General features: G+C 40.0%; 1 protein-coding gene across 12 annotated transcripts in view; it reads right to left on the bottom strand.

Annotated features, from left to right (window-relative positions):
• SUCO (SUN domain containing ossification factor) overlaps positions 1 to 19,465 on the bottom strand; it is a 62,320-nt gene extending 42,855 nt beyond the window's left edge. For 10 of the 12 annotated variants that reach the window (XM_067300697.1, XM_067300699.1, XM_067300708.1 and 7 more), the window contains exons 1-4: positions 19,304 to 19,465; positions 7,085 to 7,193; positions 5,162 to 5,269; positions 3,693 to 3,838 (exon numbers count right to left, since the gene is read on the bottom strand). In XM_067300697.1, coding sequence (XP_067156798.1) covers positions 3,693 to 3,838; positions 5,162 to 5,269; positions 7,085 to 7,193; positions 19,304 to 19,368 — 428 coding nt within the window. In that variant the 5' untranslated portion in view covers positions 19,369 to 19,465. The remainder of the gene's footprint in view (positions 1 to 3,692; positions 3,839 to 5,161; positions 5,270 to 7,084; positions 7,194 to 19,303) is intronic. The other 2 variants (XM_067300701.1, XM_067300710.1) reach the window with 1 other exon arrangement.
• Positions 19,466 to 20,705: the final 1,240 nt, after the last annotated feature.

Here is a 20,705-nt window from a genome sequence, read left to right as displayed (position 1 = left end):
TGGGTCCAGTGCTGGGCTTCCCAGCACAAGAGACACATGGAGCTACTGGAGCAAGTCCAGCAAAGGACCACAAAAAACAATTAAGGGACTGGAGCTTCTCTCATATGAGGAGAGGCTGAGAGAGCTGGGACTGTTTAGCCTGGAGAAGAGAAGGCTTGGGGGAAACCTTATCAGTGTGTATAAATATCTGATGGGAAGGTGTAAAGAAGACTGAGCCAGACTCTTCTCAGTGGTGCCCAGCGATGGTATAAGAGGCAATAAGCACAAACTGAAACAGAGAATTCCATCTGAACACAAGAAAACGCTTTACTGTGAGGGTGGCTGAACACTGGAACAGATTGCCCTGGGAGGCTGTGGAGTCTCCATCCTTGGAAATACTCAAAACCTGACTGCGCACAGTCCTGGGCAACCTGTTCTAGCAGATCCCACTTGAGCAGGAGGGTTGGGTCAAATGACCTCCAGAGGTCCTTCCCAACCCCACCTATTCTGCGATTTTGTAAACAGAAGAGGAATACAGTATGCTGTACTTGTGGAACTGCATAGTCAGCTGCACCAACGCAAAAAGAATATTCCCCTTGTCAGCTTATTAGTTTCAGCAAAGGAACTCAAAGCTGGCTTCTCATCTCCCAGATTCCTCATCTTACCAGTGTTGCAATGGATAACTTTTTTCATCATCACTACCAACTGAAGACAGCTTCACAGTTACATGACTGCCAGGAATATTCATTCCCCTTTCACCAAAAGTTCCTAACATTCCCAAGTCAGTAGACAGCAAACAGGACAGAACTTGGCTAAACCTATCCCAGGAAAGAAGCGGCATAACAATATGCAAGTGAGTCAGCCTGACTTCCTTTCCACTAGATTTTTCTGCTGGTGTAAAAAAAATGGGGTAATCCAGCAGACCATTATCTGGGCTATATAAAGGGCTCGAACTGGCTAGATAATCTGTCCACTGCTTTAATTACTTCATCTCCAGGAATGAAACTCACTAAGAAAAGAAGATAGTCTGCCCAGATGTTCTTTAGTAGGTGGAGTAGGCGGGAGCAGTGGAAGTTGGACAAATATTAATTTTGCCTTTATTAGTTTCCTGTCTTCTCCAGGTATGACTTTCACATTGCTCTAGAAGATTACAAACCAGATCTAAATAAAAGCCCTTATTCTGCCTCCTGAATTTCACTGTAAGCATTCATCAGCAACAATCCAGGTTAATCCAATATCCTGATAGAGAACTGAAAATGTTTTCTTTCCCTCACAAGCATAACAGCATGCCAGCAACTTAAAAGGCAATCTTGATTTTCTGACTGCTATGATCAACAGAAGCAGCAGTAACAAACACCAGGAGCCAATTTTAGTACCTTTCATATCATAAAGGTTTGGGGGGGGGGGGGGCAGCAGCACAGGGGGGCAGGGGGAGAAACCACACACAGGTGTTCAAGACTTTTTTGCTATGTAACAAAATCTAACAAGCCCTGCAAATACAAGTAAAGAATTTATTAGCAATGAACAGGGAACAGTTTCTGTGAAACTCCCAAGTTTCTGTGAAACTCCAGAGAGGCACACATCTGAGATGCACATATCTTAGCTCTGCACTTAACCCTTTAATGACTGAAGATTGACAAACATTTAAATTAAAAGGCTTCACATATTCATGGTCTTAGCAGATAGGGTGCACCTGACTGGCTCCAAGTAACTCACTCTGGCAGGTGATGATTAGCACAAGTCTAAAAGCTGTAACATCCCCTCTCCTCTGAGTATTTTCACTTGTACCTTTGTCTTCATTTTTAAGCCCCATTACTGAGCTCACTGTGCATGGCAGCTGTCTTCACTTACTGCTAGAAGAGGAGCTTGAATTAATTTTCAAAAAGGTTTTCCAAAACTAGGGTCTGGACAGATAAGCTACAAAAAAATAGCTTGGAATAAAATTCCTTCCCAAGTATTGTGACTAAGAGGTCCTGCTAGTGTATCAGGCCCATAATACCTAACAGAGCTGGAATTTGTTACACCGATATGAATTACCTTCCAAAGCAGGAAGAATGCAGTCTAATGAAATGCAGGCATTCAAAACTTAAAAATGTTGTAGTCCAACTCCATATTCTAATTTATCAAAATACAAGACTTTCTGGATATTAATTTGTATAGGAAAATTACACCCATTACTATTTAAAACCAAACTGAAGTTTTAAAGAACATAAGTGTGCATGCCTCCTCTGTGTTCATCCTGCCCTTTATCCCTGTAAGGAGTACTAGTGTCAGAATACTATTGCCAAGCATTAACTAATCAATCAGGTCCCCCAAACAAGCTTTAATTTTCATTTGCTTCCTAGCTTGGATCTTCAGAGTTCATCACTGTAGCCTTCCTCAATTACAAGAGCAAAATTATTTTCAACAATTACAAGATATCAAGCTGAATGTTTAAAAGAACGTAAGATACTAAAATTCTTTTCAAGAACTGACAACAGTAGGACCCATATCATAGCATACAAACAAATCAGTACAGTAACCAACAAAAGCTATAAAAAACTCAGACTGAAATTACACTGCAGTTTTGCTTTACAAAAACCATACATTTTGGGAGCTTGATCTTCCAAGACTTGCAGTTAAAGCACTTACACACTTAAGCACCAAAAGGTGCTTAGGTCTTAGCCCTAACAGACTAGCAAAGATTAGTCAGCAGACAAGATTTTTCGGACCACTTCTATTGTAATGAGACTAAATTTGGTAAACCAGAAACACTGGACTCTTAAAAAACATGCACACACAGAGGGAGGCCTGAATTGATACAGAATTCTATTCCATGTAGTAACTGAAGCAAAGAAATAAGTAGACTTTTGAGAATCTAGTAGTCTTGAGCAACAAGCAAAAGACAACTATTTCTTTAAATGCATTAAATTTTTATCTGCGAAAATATTAGAGTATCAGCAGAAGAATATTTTAACTTAGCACACGTTAACATGCCCAGGTGAATTTTGTAAAAGTGCCTAGCAGTATATACACATGAATTTCTATACTACTGTTCATGTTTGATTACATGGAAGTCCATAACACCACAAGAGAAGCTAGGCACACCATATCCTGAAGGAGCAAAGCACTCTAAGGCTGTGTGCAGCAGTTAGCCTTGCAATACACTACAAAATACCAGAAGCAAAAACTGCTTCAATTGCATTTATATTAAAGATTTGCAGTTCTATCAAAAAAATCCTCTTAATATCAGAACTTATTTATGTTCTGTTGCAAGTGCTGGAGAAGAATCCTGCAAAGTTCATCCTTAACTGAAAGCACAGGCCATCACTAAAGCAGCATTGACGCATCTGTCACTTATCATTGATGTAAAAGCACATTTGTGAGGAGCAGAAATCCTAACATTGAAGACCTGAGGGCTTTCATAGTACAGATCATCTAGCATATAAAGACATTAGATTTTTTTCCCCTTTCAGAGCATCTGCTTAGAACTGATAATGGCAATAGCATGACACTTTAGACAGGTACACAACTCTTAATCCAGGCACCGAGTAGAATGATGGCATATTCCATTAGCTCTGACACCATCAACCAAAGCACAGCAAAAGACTGGGGTGTAACAGTCTGCAAAAGAACAGTTCCTTATCCCTAATGAACCTGAATAAGTAACCCTCCTAACAACACCAGAATAAGTAGTATTCTCTCAGACACCAAAACAAAAATAAAAAGCTTACTCAGGCTGCGAGACTGGAGATATCTCTGAGGTAGCTGAACTGGAAATGTTTTCAGTGCTTGCAGCTATGCTAGATGAAGCTTCATTTAAATCTACTGAAGGTGGAGTCTCAACTTCAGGCTGGCTTGCTTCACCCATTTCTGTAGTCTGTGAAAAACATTAGAGATGAACATAAGTTTTTCAAAGTTTGAATAGGGCAGGTATTCATAGAATAATTTCTAGTATGGAGTTAACAGTTCAGTAACTCAGATTTCCAATATCAATGAACCTGAAAAACCAGACTGCGAGAAATCGGACAGTTTAGAAAGAACTTTTCTTTCCTCATAAACCTAGCTGGTATTCAGTGCTACCTTGGGGCAGCTGTAACATGCTTTTTGTAAACTCCAATAATAGCATAAAAATATTAATTGGAAAAAAGCATATGCAACAACTTCCTCTACCATGCATCCCTTTAAAGTGGCAGACAAGAGAAAACAGGCCTGAATAGTTCAGCAAGTGAAATAAACAGTTATACTTCCACGCTCTGTTAAAATACCACTTATATTTAGTATTTTCATCCTAAACTTATTTTTTGGTGAAGCCTTTTGATTTTGTCACCCCAGGGAGGCCTGAAGTGTTTTAGAGTAACTGAAGCAAAGAAATAAATAATTTGTCGCTTGAGAATCTAGTAGTCTTGAGTTGTACTTATTCTAGATCTTCAGTTTTTAAGCTCTCACACAGTGTAATCAAAATAAATCTTCCTGAATCTGGAAAAGTGAAAAACCACTGAAACAGACCAGATTAATTCTTAAGGAATACAAAATATTAAACAAGAGCCACTTGTCAGTAACTGGATTACATATGTTGTCCTGTAATCTACAGAACACAAAAATATTTATCAAATAAGTTATCCGTAACAGTAGGCTTTGTAACACTTCAGGCAGAGCAATGACTTAGTATTGCCAATGGCATATTTTACTGAAACAGCTCTTTGGAAAGTGCTTCCATTTTAATATACAAAGGAAATTACAGTGACAAAAGCCATTATGGATCAAGGCTAAAAAGGAATGCCATAATCATGAAGTCTGACCTATGCAGATCTTTAGATAGAGGACCAGTATGGCAACATTGTACATTAATAAAGGTAGGGGTGTGTGTAGGGGTGTGTGTGTGCATGTGTGTGTACAAACTTTTTTTTAAAATAAAGATATCCATATCTATAACATCCAATTTTAATTTAACTTGGAAAGATTTATTTAGTAAGTACCTTCAAATACTACATTATTCTATTACTTGTGCACATTGGAATTGCAAGATCTGTTAGCTCATGGGTATTCTCCTTCATTGGAAACATGAGTCTCACAGCAACCCCACATGCAAATGAAATGCGACAGATAGTTACCAAGAGCTTTAGCCAACCAAAATGAAAGAGCCTGAAATCCAAGAAGCATTTGAAGCGTGTATGGAAAGAGTAATGAAATAAAGGCTTGCCTGGTCAGATTTTGTATAGTCATCAAGTATCTCTTCTGTGGAGTAACTCTGTTTACTTGAGCCTGCATGTTCGGAAGGCTGCATTCCAGTAGGACCAGCCACTTCCCCCTAATATATTAAAAGGTAAAACAATAGTAAAAATGCAGTAACATAAGCCTTCTATTCTGACAAGGACTTAGCTTTGGTAGAGACTCATCCAAATATTACCACCTTTACAACCACTAGAACTTCAAAAGAAAATTAGGCTACATGAACCTTCAGACCCACAGTCCATTTATGTTTAAATTCTCATCTGTATAAAGCCTACAGCAAGTTAAAACAATTCAGTTAAGTCTTCACAGGCAAATTCAAGACTGTCTTAGCATTGTCTTAAGACTTCCAGTTTGTGTGCTCAGACAAGTTAATCACTCTGCTCTATCTTCCCACAGGTTCCCATGCTGACAAACCCTCTCCATCCCCATGCTGCCCAAAATAAGGGGGAAAAAACAATTTTTAGATGATTTAAAACAGACAACCATTTAAAAGAGAGCTACAAAATAACACTTTGGCACATTTCATTTATAGTAACCTTATCGCAAAACCTGAATAGCTTCACAAGTCTGTTGCAACCTTTTAAAGCAAGTTTCTCTAGTAGAACTAAAGATTTACAATCAAGTGCAACGAATTCAGAGACTAAAAATGAGTATGTACTTGAGGAAAAAGTGTTTTAAAAATACCAGAGCATAGAATTAACAGTAGTTGTACTTGCCTCTCTGAAATTCTAAGTCAAGCAACTACAACATATGCAATTTATTTTTTAGAACATTCTTCCTGCTGCAATACTTTAAACTGTAGCAATAAAACTGGTAGAAGTTTATATATCCCTTGGTTTAAGGGCAATCTAAAATCCTGTTGTCAAAGACTGGAAGTGCTGGTGTTCAGATCCACAATGGGCAGCTACACTATACAAGACTGCATGATCATAACTGTGCTCAATCTTAATTTGAGAGGGTTAAGGCACACACTGGAAGAGCAGGAAGTACAAATCTGTACAAGCAAATTTTAAAGACAACAGGCAAGCAACATTTTCCCCCAAATATTATCAGCTCACATCCTAAACCCTAAGATTAAATCACATCAATGCCTTCAAGAGACAACTGTTCTAAGGAAACCTGATCAAGGGCTCCAAGACCGCTTCTCTTTAGCGGGACATCTCCAAAAGCCTAGTCAAGAGTAATAGGCATGTGTGTAAGACTTCTCGGAGATCCCAAGAGAAGTTTCTTTAATTGGTAAGAATACAGACTGATTCCTTACCTATGTAAATAAGTTAATATTATAAATAATATTATAAAGTCATAGTAGTTTCATTTCAACTGCTTGGGAGCTCACTGTGAAATTGAAATATGCAGAAACTCATAAGGAGTTACTCAGGGTGGAACCACTACACTGAATTTAGCCTAAAGTGCTGAATAATGTAAATAAGAAAGGGACAGAATCTTAATTATTAATATTTCCCACGTCTCAATGTTTTTGTTAAGTTTAAAACAAAAGGAAAAGACGGATAAAAACGGACTTGACAAACAACCCATCTTAAATCTCCTATTTAGGATAGCAATCATTAATGCACTAGGCTATCAACACAACACAGATGCAAATGATACAATGTGGCCTAGACATATGCAGGCCATCACCTCTTATCATGGCCTCAGCAGATCCACAACTATCCCTAACATTCATTTCTTGTAACACCTGGCACCCAAATGAAAAACCTGCATTACCATTACTTGAGTAGAAGAAAACAAGAACTCTGAGATAGTATCACAGTTCACAGAACAACTGAGTACATTAAATATTCTAACAAAGAATACTAAATGAATCAGTGCGTGTATTTTTTTAATATCAAGTCAGATTAAGTAGTTATTTAACATCATTTATTTAGCATACCTTTTCCTGGATATTTTCATCATCGTTTGCCAGGGTACAAGCATCACCTGGAGCATATTGCACTGCAGATGAAAGACTCTCTTTACAAAAGACATGCCAAATGGGAAGCCTGTTAAAGAACAGGAATATAAAAAACAATAAAATAAAAAGCCTTAATTTAAAATGAATATAAATTATGAGCTTCCTCAACATTGTCTCCTTCAGCCTTTTTTCAGTTGTTTCCATGAGTTGCCCAGAAATAAAAACATTCATGTACAGTTCACTGATACTTCTTTATCAAAACTATTAGAGGACATAACTTTAAGAAATTAGGAACAGAGAATGCATTACATATTTATTACTTCCAAAAGAAAGCATCAACCAAATAGTTACTGGGGTGATGATATGTCACACAAAGCAGAAGCTGACAAATTAGTTATTTACTGTAAGTTAAAATGAACCTGAGTCAAATTTATTCTTTGCCAAACAATAACAGGATATCTTTAGCAAATGTTTATTACCAGGGAAAAATTAAAGCAAAAGATGAAGAATTAAGTCCCTTTCTACCCCCCATACACAGTATACCTGAGAAAATTCTGTATTGTCAGAAGTATCACACACATTTAAGAGAATTAGCAAAAACAAGTATATTAGACAAGAGGTCTATGGAGAAACCAATAAAAACAGATACAACTGGCACACCACATGCTGCTTTAGCTATATCCTTCACAGAGATTTGTTTTGTATTTTCATCCTTCAACAGTTTCCCTGAGTAGAATTGCTGGATACAGCAACTTTTTGATGCAAAAAGATCTGACAACCAAAAGCCCGGCCTTAACAGTCAGTCATGATAGTAACAATATTAATAGGTTAAGATTCACTTAGACAGTTGGGATCAGTTTTGTGATTAGAATTTGAATTATCACCTGTCTTAACAACTTGAAGATCACCTTTACTGAAGAGCATATTGCAGCATAGCTTCCTCCACTGAGGAGGAACAGACCTCCTCTGTCTACTGCAGCCTCACAGGCTGCGATAGACCATAGTCACATATTATATTTTAAAAACACTGTTTCATCACCTCCAGTAGGTGCAAACTGAATTTTAACTTCCGGCACACAGAAATCTCCACACCAAATCAGGCCTATAATATAGCTCGGTCAGTTTCGCAACCACTAGTAACCAACCCATCAAGATGTATTCACAACTGAACAATGCCTCAACAGCAAGTACACGCAAGGCAGAGCGCACAGAGCTAAGCCTCACCTTATATCCTAGCAGAAACATCTCACACTGGGCAGAACACATTCATAAGAAGATGTTGGAGTTAAATGTTTAAATTACACCATTTTTCCACATCATGACTTTGTTTTGCATTCAGTGCCTTTCAATGGATGCCACATTACTCTTGGGCAGAGACAGGAAGAATGGTAGCTCTCATGCAGATTCCTCTACCATTCTTAAGGGCTGGCAGCACTTATTTGTAATGTAAGAGGCACTTGATGTGAAGCCCTAGCATAGGCATTATTTCAAACAAGCTTTTATATATGTGTGTATATATACATATACACACAAAATATATATACACACACATATGCACATATATATTTATATTTGTGTATGTATATGCAGGGAAGAAAGGAGAGCACTACTTCTCCAGGTTGCAGGCAATCATAAAACTGGGCTTTTGCTGTTGAGATATAAACTTGCTGCTCTTCTTCCACCTGCATCAGCAAGAAAAGCGTTAGCAAGGAACCAGCTGCTAAAGCCAGGTCTCTTACCACCAGAAGAGCCGAAGACAGCAGGCTAGGAACTTGTGTGATCTGACATGCTATTCTGGAGATGCAGTGAGGCAAATAATGTGGCCCAGTTCTGTCCCACCCATCACTGCGCCTCAGCCTCAGCAATTCCTCCTCTGAGGTAACAGCTTTCCTCCAAACAAAACGGAAGTCCTTAGGACAAACATGAGCAGCTGCAATTAGTGAGAACTATGCACTGAACATTAAAGGTATAAGAACACTTGTAACTGCATATTATGGCAGCTACACGTCTCACATCTCAATTAAGTTGAAAATAAGAAGTATGGACTCCCATATATCTTAAATTTGCATCTCATCATGTAGCTACTTCTTCATATTGAGGTTTCCTTTGAACCTCTGCCTTACCCTAAGCATAAGATATCCACTTAAAGGATATCATTAAACATTACCAGACCTTTAAGGTCTATTCATCTCTTGGCTCACACCTGGAAAAATCAGTTATCCTGAAACTTCAACTCCCTTACTTTTCTAAAAAGTGATTTCAGTCATTTCATAAAAAAGTTCTCAAGTTCTTAATTTCAGCAGCTCTCTGAACTTCCCTTCCAGCTATAATAAGTCCCTGGTTCTTCATAAAAATGCAACACTGGTTCTTCATAAAAATAAAAGATCAAACATTATACAGAACATACTGTTGCTCACTTCACCCCTTTTTAGGAAATAACATTTATGTGTACGTATTATTTTGCTTCCTCTATACTTGGATCTTCACTGAGCTGTGCAGAATGCCACTAAGTCCCTTAATGTAGAAAAGTGAAGATATCATTAGTGTTGGCTGTTGATCAGCATTTTAAAATGCAAGGTATACTTTCACAATAGCATTAATAGCTACTTTAGCATCTGCAGTTATGAAAAGTACTGGGCACAAAAGCATGGCACATTTCTTACCTTATGTATTGATGATTTTAAGGCAACAAGACATACTTAATTAGCGTAACTAGAGCTTTTGGAAAAACGCAGTTTGATGGCTAACAGATTTAAGCTAGTCTGACATAAGCTGCGTCCAATATCTGATTTACTTACTTTTAGAAACTCTTCTCAGTCTAATCACCTGAATCAAACATGATGCCTTAAGTCTGCTAAAAGCCCTCTAAGCAAGGGAGGGGACTGAGAATTTTTTTGTATACACATGCACGCACACACTCACACATGCAGAAAGAAGTGGGCTGCTGCTGGAACAGAGGATACAGAGGAAAGGACATATTATTTGGTTGCTGCCATTAAGCTCTGACAGAGCATTAGGGATGGCAACTCACAGAAAGCAAGGCCACATGAAACCAGCCACTCTGTGAGAAGTCAAATTAATCACCTCATCATGACTACCATTACTTTCTGCTTTTTTTCTGTATTTCAGTGTTCTGCACATTCAACAGGCTTCTTTTACTAGTAACAGATCAATAAACAATACAGCCTTTAATAAAAACCTTGCCAAATGGCAAGGCACCTCTGTCAAGTCTTTCAGTATACCCAGAAAGACACACAAACATGAAAAGCAAAGTGCTTATTTACTGAGTACAGCATTCTCCCTGACTTTAGTTAAGTCATTCAATATCGCCAATGAAAGCACAGCAGCCTCCTACATCTGTATGTATTAATACAGCCTTCCCTTCCTCAAAAGGAAAGAATAATATTCTGATGCTGACTTGGAAGTAAGCAGATTTAGTGCCCAAATAGTACTGGATATTAATCACTAGATATATTACCTCAGGTACAAGGTATGTTTTCAAACAATAGGACAGCACGGAAATATTTCAGAGACTGTTCCAAATGTGTAACTAACATTTAGTGACTTCTGTGGATACAGAAGTTTCCAAAAGTTCCATTTTTGCTAAGCATGACTCAAATAGCAAATACTATTTAATCTCATACAGAACAAAAATTTAAGCAAGAGCCTTTTAGTACCATCACTAATGTATTTTTAAAGCTATTTTCTCAAGTACTCCATGAATTTTTCAGTTTCATATGCACAAATCCAAAAGCAAAAGCTGCAAGCCCAAAATGACAAACAGAAAAATCTTCACTCTTCACAGGGCAGGCATATGCTGAGCTTCTCTAGTGAAGCCAAAAGTCTGCTCCTCCTATCCGAATGGTACAGTGCATTTGTTGATTGCCATAGGAATTATCTATGGTCTGCTGACAGCTGTTATGGCTTCTAAACTGACCTGACAAACTCAAAGCACAGGTTGTTTTGAAATTGCAAGGCTTCATCTGAAAGACTGCCCAGCTTTTAATCTGGTTCAAATTCTTGAAGTAGCTGTGAAGGAGGCTGCAGAAGACTACGAGAGATAGTGCAGCTATCAGTAAGTGCTTTGATAAGCATAAAGATAAAAGTAAACTGCCAGTGAAAAAATGCATCATACAAGTTACAGATGCCCAGAATAAAATAAAAATCTGAATTAACAAAATCTGATTGTAAGAAGCAGTTTGGGCTCAATTTGGCCTTCCCAGAGAAAAACAGTCTAAGTTTCTTTTCGAACACTGACATTCACACAAGATTCTTTTCAAACATCTGTCCACTAAACAACTCAATAGTTTGCATAAATTCTCCCCAAATAAGACTTACTGTTGGACAGCAGAGAGCAAAGCAGATCAATACAGTTTAAAGTTGACACCTGTGAGACAGGACAATTTTAAGAAGAGGGAAAAGGAAGTTATCACAAGCGTATTGATTACCAGGACATCGCTGCATGCGAAGGAAACAGTCTCTCTCTAGGACGACCACTGATATTTTCTACATCTCAGAGGATTGTATTACCAACAGGTGCAGATGCACCAAACTCAGTCAGATAGCCAAGAGGGAGAATGAAGACGTGACTGTCTGCCATGTGACACTCCTCTGCTAGAAACATTCACAGGATCAGGTTAGAATAGGCAGTGCTAGATAAAGCAAACGAGGAAGGCCAGAGGTGGGAGGGAAAGCCTGTGAAAGGGGGAGAGGTGCATGTTTGTTGGTTTAAAAGTTTACCTTCTTGATTAATCCAAAATAAATTATTTTGGATTAATCAGTTAAAAAGCCAGAAAAGTTGTAAAAGGGTGAGGAAAGCAGGAAAAATGTTTTGCTTTGAACAAGTACTACAACCTCTTACTACTATCACTAGCATCACTGTTAAAAGAGAAAAAAAGGTCTGTAACAATGAGGAGCTTAGACAGAGCTCAAACAGATCCTAAACCAGACTCTTGACTCAGCAGTAGTCTGCTTTTCAGCTGTTGAGCACACAGAAAAAACAGTGAAAGGTGGGAAATCTTCAGCCTCTCCCCAGCAACTTACTGAGGTCGATATTGCTATCAGAATAGTTCGGCAAAGGGGAGTCTCATTTAAAAGGGTCTCCAGAAAGTAGTTAACATCTCAGAGAGGAGACCGGGCTTCTAGGATGGCTACCTTATTTCAAACATTCAGAGGAAAGTTATCTGTGCTAAAGTAATCAATGACTTGCAATGTCCCCTGGATACAATACTCATTTCTCCATATGATGTGAAAATAAATGTTGATAAATTTAACAGAGAACTGTTAATCCTCCTTAGTGTTATGGGGGGGGGGGGGGGAACAATCAGAAGCCACTTATTACCACAGAAGAGCAGCATGCATTATCAAGATAATTTAAAAAATTATGATGGTTCCGACAGTGAAAAAACCCTGAAGTTTAGATCTGTAGATCCAGACTAAGCAAGAATGCTACCAGAAAGGTACTGCTATCACCTGAAGTGATATCACCTCATTTCTTACTACTTTCCCTTAACTACAGTGTTCTTACATTCCACATTCATATAGGGGGAGGGAAAAAAAAGCCTCACCCACTCTTTGCAAAGAATGTGCTCTCTAGTCCATCTCCTAACTGGAATGTTAAAAGACAGTTATTCCATTCATTCAGAAGAGACCATTACAAAGATACTTCTGAAAAAGCCAGATTTCATAGCTTGAGACAGTGAAATTCCAACCTTCAGTTTAATATGGCTTTCATCACTTCAAATGCATCAGCACATAAAACAAGGTTACACTTGCACCATATACTTCATCACATCTAACTGATTTACAACATGAAAGGGCAGCCTTGCATCCCACCTTTAGGCACACATTTCTCCTGCATCCCTGATCCAATCTAGTGACTGTGTGGGCATGTGCCAATCACTTCTGAGGGAGAAAAAGAAAGTTAGCTTTTAGCTACTGTGTACTCACACATTAAACAGGAGAAAAGGCATAGAGAGAACATAAAATCTGCTGGTGACAGTCCACAGTTGTACTAAGTTAAGTAATAGAAAGCAAGGCTGAGGACTAGCACTGAAAAACCTCTTACTTCCTTACAGTGCTAGCAATATCAGTCTCCTCCTTATCTAGAGAAGAACACTGATATAATAGTCAACTTTACAGCCTTATAATTGTATTTTTTTGATACAGTGCCCATAATAGACAAAATCCTATATTAGATGCATACTGTAAAGTAACATTGAAAAACATTCCTCTTCATTCTTGGAAGGAGTATCTGGGTACCCCATTTAAGACACCCAAAGCAGAACAGATTTCCAAAAGTTACAAACCCTAGCCCTCAAAATGTGTCCGTCTGGAAGCGCTCAAAGGAGCGTGCAACACTAACACTGCACTGTAACACTGCACTGAAGGCTAGATCTTAACAAAGTCTTTCTGCATTGTCGAGCTCTCTAGCTACTCTTTCATGCAAGAATTTGGGGAAAATAATACATTCTGGAAAAAAAAAGAATTATAAATACCGACCATAAAGACAACAGGAAAATAGTGAAATAAGCATGAACCAGATGCTTAAATTAATTACCCTTGCTTAAAGTTTAAGGTTTTAGGGTCTGTAGCAATGTCCGTTTTATACATCTTTGGAGACTTCCCTCACTGCTTAAATTCATAAGCTTGTCTGCACAGGCATAATACCGTAATGGCAGGCTGCGAGTCCTCATCAGCTGCTCTGCACCAACTCTCCATGCTGAGAATTCATTGTAAATGCAACACAGCTTAACATAGTACCAAGATGAGGAATTTTAGCAACACCAATATGAATTTTGCCCTAGAACACTGCAAAGCTGCTATCACCTAACTTCCAGGCATTGTATGATGTATTTATAATAGATTTCTTACCTTTAAATGACTTCAACAATAAATTGATTACAATTCCAAAAATATTCCAAACCACTAGGGTTCCTTTGAGCATCTATGTTCAGCTGGAGTAGCTGGAACCTTTTACTGATATTTTGATCAAAGCAAGTAATTTACACCTTTTTTTTCAGTCACCTCAGAAAAAGTTCTTTTCACTAGTTTTAAGATCAGTCTGCCTGTTACACCACCATGCATATTTTCACCAAGAATGAAGAGAAATTTTTTAGTGACTTGCAGTTCTATGTTACCATGTTTTCAGATAAAAGGTACACTGGTTTTCATGCTTAAAAATTACTCTCTTCAAGCAGAGGGCTGTTAGGAAGTCTAATGTTAAGGTTTTAAAGGAAGCTGCACATCCTGCTCTTGAAAGAAGCATGGACTTTGCTAAAATCTGGATTAGTAATGGAAAAAAGACAAAAGTTAAAAACCAAAAAATTATTCTGTAAAATTACTTAGTGAAGAAAAACATTAAAGTGAAGCAGAAATAACAGCAGCTTAGAGAAAGGCATTTCAGAAAAAGATGAAATTAAGTGCAAAGAAATGTGCCTGACTTTAGCAACAGCTAGGGTCTTATACAGGAAGATGGCAACCTTATGAAGAACTGAATGTCGTCTTAGTATACCACTTGCATAACAAACAAACAAATTTGAAGTTTCTAGGACAAACCTTTTAGAAGATATGACATGAAAGCACTTCATTGATTTTCAAAGACAATTTTAGAAGTTAAATATTCAAGAACTGATTGCGCCAAGGACTTGTCTTTAAGAAAACACAGCAGAGGCTCTGCTTGCCCATAACCTCCTCAAGTTGAAGGCACTGCAAGCTAGGCATATTCAAATTTGATTTTTAGGAGTCCAGGAGTTACAGAGCAGTTTTTGTCTCAACCTTAACTACAGGGCAAAGACAGTTTTAAACACGGTACTCTATAACTAAGAACATACTTTTCATTTTGAAATCAGATGCCTGAAACAAGTGTTGGTTATACAAACAGTGCAAGCCACTTCATTTCTTCCTGCCATAAAATACACACACAGCGCTTATTTTAGTATCAGTCTTTTAAACAGATTAAAGTAAAAACACAAGAGGGGAATCAGCAGACAAAAGTTTGAACCCCAGTACAAGTAAGTTACACTAACAGCTCTACCCAGAACCTTAGGGCAGCCTCCTGTAAACATTACTCTGCTGCAAAGAGAATTTCTACGATAAGAAGCCTGCTACGCTTCAGAACACAAGTCTCACAGTACTGCCTCCAATCCATCTCGTTCCCCAGCTCTACCATTCGTCATCTTCCCATTATTAACAAATGCAAGCTTAAACCTTAAGCTAAAAGTCAGCAATAGGGCCAATAAATGTTCAATTAGCTAAATCTCTCTGTCTGTGATCTCTGACCAGCTAGCATACTTTTTGCCTGCACAGGACAAAAGTAGCAAAATAAACTCATGTACGCCAGGGACAGTATCACACTACCAGTATAGCCTTATTTTTTAAAGGTCTTCTTGCATTGCTGATGCTTTCAACAAGGACACTTTCAACTACGTAAGAGGCTATAATGTAAACCAAAGACAGGAAAACTAGGAATATTTTATCTCATTAAAATACATATAAATCCTCATGTTTAACCTGTTATAGGGAAGAATACAAAGTAAAAAATAAAAATAAAAAATAAAAATCTACCTTCTCCAATGTACTTGTATTAGATGTTAGTCCTGGCTATGCCACTGACCCATTTTGACTTTAAAAATTTTCAGGGTACGTTACCATTATGGATTTCTGAGTCAGTAGAGCTACTACATGAGGGGGTTTTCCATCAGCAATAGCACATCTTACCACTGAGTCACTTTGATACAAGCCTTACTTTACTGATATAGCATACTCTCAAAGTAGCTACAACTAAAGGACCCTAACGTGCACATGCACTTAACCCCTATCTTCCTTTTATTTGTAGTTGCAAAACTGAGAATGATAAAATGGTTCATAAAGCTAAATAAATCAGGATGTGCAAAGCACTTTGTGATTCTGCAGTGAAATGAATCATAGAAGCACAAATTAGGGCCTGCATGATTTCTTTATTAAAATTGTATCTAACACTTTGAAAGTGCAGCTTTTGGTAGGGAAAAGGTGATGTCAGAACAATTTATGCAGGTTATTGTTTAAACTACTGTCACAGCTGGTCTCAATTCAGACAGTACTCAAACCCCTATAAACTTCTAAATCTATGCCACTTATTTAGCTCTGTATATTGTCAAACTATGAAGCACTACGAATCTGAAGAGTGTTTTTCTATTATGATCATCCACACAAAGGGATTAACAAAAGCCTAAAAAACCTTTGTGCAGATTCAGAATAGGAGTCACTTATGTACAGTCAGAGCACCAATCTGCATAGATTGGTATTATTTTTAGAGCAGTATATTCCTAAGCCTTACCTCCATCAAAAGCATTTCTCTAAAACCAGGCAGCCACCCCATTCTTTTGAACTACTTGGAACAACATTGCTAGGAACAATATTACACATCAACTATGTGATTTTACATTCCCAAAAGAATGTAAATTCCTTTTTTCTCAAAGTGCCCTTATTGAAAAGGCACAGCTAGTAAATCACTAAACCCAAACTTCTGCCCTTCTATACATTTCCTAATGCCCAGTCACATTTTTAAGTTATCATAAGCTGTTTTAAAAAAAATCTCACCCTGTAAGAAAACTGTCAGATGTCTTACAGTGGATTTCTACCAGTTGATATTTTTCCATTGCACCAACTTATTTAGGAAGCTTTATAATACAGGCTTCGGAGACAACCCCATCGCCACTACCATTTTAAGCTTAATTTCACCAAAACAAAGAACATAACCACCTATCCAGAAATAAAACAGTCCAGATTTAAAAAACACCAGTCCAAGCAGCTTAAAGTATTCTTTCAGCAATTCTGTCTTTTTCTTTTAATTTTTCTCCTATTTTTTGCTTCTATTTTGATCTTCTATTGTAACAGACCATTACTTTCATCCACAAAAAAAGAGCTTCTCTCTTACTAGCACCAAATTCTTTGAAGAACACATTTCAAGACAACTAAATTTAAAAAGACCTGGCAGACTCAGTTATGGGGAAATGCCAACATTTGTAACACAGTCTTAAGAAGCAAGTCAAAGTCTTCCACTTACTATTTAAAGGTTTTTTTACTGGCTTGCATGAAAAAAGTTGATGATTTTTTTAAGAAATAAATAACAAATAGTTCACAACTTATCATGTTACATAGCTCAGCAACAAGACAGGCATTAATAGACTCAGAAATTTCCCAGTTCCAAACCTGACATGGCTACTGAAATTAAAGAAAGTCTTAATGCTATCCTGTAAACAGAGGATTTTAAAACTCTCTAATGTGAATTAGTATTTGGACAATGGACTAATGAATTAGAGTTGTATCTCTCCCGCCATCTAAATTAATCTACTGGCTCTTTAACCAAAAGCAGTCAGAGTGAGCAGGGTGAGCACACAGCGTGAACGATTTCTCAATAGCAAAAGTTCAGAGATAGTCTAGCACAAGCTAGAGATCAGACAAGACACTGCTTGAAAGAAAAATCTCTTTTTAAGAGCAAGAAAAGACTCGGACCAATTTATCCCCCAAATATATCCAATATGAAAGCAAAAGTTGTCTGAACTTTATAAGGAAAGCATATCTTTTCAACAAGTTGGTTGAATATGATATTACTTCAACAATGCAGAGTAGATGCTTTATTTTTTCTTAAAATAAAGTTGTCTGTTAAAACAACATATTAAGAACACAACAAATTACTCTGACCATCTATATATCATTAAACTGAGAATACTTCCACTTACAAAGTACCCTAAAGCAGAAGCAGATCATCAGCCTCCAAAGCACAGCAAGCAAAAAACCAAAAGCTGCTTTCCTAATAATAATCTTAAGGAAGAAACTTAATTGTCAAAAAAAAAAAAAAAAAAAGGCAGCTGTCTGGAGAGAGTTACATCAGGTTTACAGCTAGGTTAATCAGATCCACATAGCTAGAAACTTTTTTGTTTTTAACTTTTCCTAAACATAAACATGGCAACTGAGCTTTGAAGACTCATTGCATTCTCTCCTAAAAAATAAACTGTGATGAAGTGAACCAAATCTGATCCAGGACTGTCTGAACCTATTTATACAAGTTTCAGTGTCAGTTTTGTAATTGATTATGTATACACAGATCTCTACAGCCTAACTGAACACTGTTAAAGGGATTTCCCCTTGTTCATCCAATCAGAATCAACTGCAAGAGAAAAATATATAACTTTAAAAAAAATCTTTTGAAATACTTTTAAACTAGACTATTTAAACATTTTTCAGAAAACATATTAAAATAACACGTTGGATACACAACTGCCTCTAACAACTGCTGCTGTTTAGGTTTTAATGTCTGCAGTTCGCTGCTCAAACTGGCTACGATTTCTCAAATAGTGAGTCACAAAGTTCAAAGCAGGTCAAAGTTTTAGAAGAAGTTTAAAAATTATCATGCAGAAATACATTCTAATATTTGGGGTCTGATAAAGGTCACACTTTAAGGAAGCTTGAGGGCAAAGTAAACAGAAGATGCAGGGACAGAATATAGCCAAGAGAATCACTATAGAGAACACCTCTGAAAAATGTAATCTACACAAAAGTGAAAGGGCATACTGGCTTTACCTTACCAAGGCTCAAACCATTGATCTTTCAGAGAACACAACCAAATTTCAGTCTGAGAGGAAAAGAAAGCAGCAAATCTTCCTACCAAAAGCTCAGACCGATAACAGAATGCATAAAGAAATGCATAGTGCAACTCTGAGATCTTAATACCTGAAAAGCAACTATAAATATGACACTCCTTACTTTCATGAATGCAGCAAATGACTTAGATCTACTATGATCCACGCCAAGAGATTTTCTTTTTAACAGATAGTACCCTTCCAAAATCTGCTACCCTTCTTTTCCATAACACGATACAGCGTGCTGCCAGCGCATTAATACCTTCTCTTTCCAAAGGCAGCGTTTTCCTCCCCCTAATGGCATTTTGTTCCACTTCCACCTCCCGTTTCGCGTGTCCCCCAGTATCAGCTCTCAGGACCCCGACCACGGCACTCGCCGCGTCAGAGCCGACAGGCTCCCGGCCCGAGGCGCGCGGCACGTCTCCAGCGGGCACCGCTCAGAGCGAAACCCGACGGCGGCCGGGCCCGCGGCGCCGCAGCGCGAGCCCGCCAGCGCCGAGCAGCAAGACGCCCCCGTCGCCGGGAGGGGCCGGGGAACCCTCCCCCCGGCGGAGAGGGCCCGCCAGGTGCCACTCACCACAGCACGGCGCAGAGGAAGAGGCAGGAGCCCAGGGCCAGGAGCCGGCGGGGCGGCTCCTTCATCGTCTCCCCCGTCTACCTCCCGCGGCCGCGAAGAGGCGGCGCATCCTCCCCGGCCGAGGGAAAGCGGGAGACGCAGCGGCGGCGGCACAGCCGTTGGCGCTGCCCCTCCCCCGCGCGGCGCGGCGCGGCACAGCGCGAGCGCGGCCGTTACTGCCCGCCGAGCCGAGCCCCCCTCCCCCCGCCCCTTATCCCTTCACGCGCTGAGCTGGAAGGATACGCGTCACCCTCCCCCCCCCGAAAACCCCACCTCCTCGCCCCATCGGGGCCAATGGCTTGCGCATCTGGGGATGGCCACGCCCTCCCTCCGCCTGCTGCTGGCGCCGATTGGCTGCTTCCCGACGCCACGGCGGCGAATCAGAGAGCGGCACCCCTTTCCCCGCCCCTCCAAAGACGACTCTCAGGCGCCCGCATGAAACGATCCGTTAAAGGGAAAATCGCCATAATAATAAATAACGGCTGACGGCAAACCACGTCGGTCGCGGTGCGCACGATGAACGGAAGGGCGTCATTACCTCCGCAGGACGACATTTTTAGGAGCGCCGCTCCGACATGACAGATCTTTTTGATCAGGCTTCTCCTTGGGCTGCCCCAGGCAGGCAAGCGCCGATTGGTCGCAGCGGAGGCCCTCAGCGGAAAAATGGTTCCCGGGGCGGGGGAACTCCATCTCCCAGCGGGCTGCGCGCGGAGGCCGCGCGGGGGCTGCTGGGAGCTGTAGTTCCTGGGCAGTTGTGGTGGGGGTCCGCCCGCCGGGCCCACCTCCCTGCCGCCATTTTGCACCGGCCTCCACGAGGCGATGGAGGCACCGGTCGGTGGCCGCGGCGCTAGCGCTGCTGCCGCCCGCCCGCCGCCCCCGGGCCCTGCAGTCGGCGCCTTTGGGGGATTGCAGTGTGTGATGTTTTAATTGGGGAAGCACCAGGAGGGGCAGGGGGAGGGCAGAGTCGGGGCCCCTTAGCACAGGTAATGACAGCGGCCGCTGAGGCCCCGCTCATTTGTGTCACAGCATGACCATCCCCTCTGCCACACACTGCTGTGCGATTAAATATTTGCTGAGGGAAGCACTCTTAATGCGTGTGATACTGGGCACTAGCAAACAGTGGCACTGATGGCCAGGCCTAGCCAAGAGGTAAGTTGCAGAGTCACCAAGGGAGTCATCGTAGGCCCCCCTCCCGCCTCCTTGGTCACTGCTCAGGCCTCTGCTGCTGGCAGCCTCGGACAATGCAGGGGCACGTCAGCGCGTCCTGGGACTTGGGCAGGGAGGACTTTCCTCGGAGCCGTGCCCTGGGACCTGATGCCCTGGCCAAGCACTGCAGGTTCAGCATCTTTCCCCATCCCTGCAG

This window comes from Apteryx mantelli, chromosome 8 (assembly GCF_036417845.1).
Source record: "Apteryx mantelli isolate bAptMan1 chromosome 8, bAptMan1.hap1, whole genome shotgun sequence".
Taxonomy (NCBI): Eukaryota; Metazoa; Chordata; class Aves; order Apterygiformes; family Apterygidae; genus Apteryx; species Apteryx mantelli.
The sequence above is the reverse complement of the archived record's forward strand: the minus strand, read 5'-3'. Positions and strand labels throughout refer to the sequence as shown.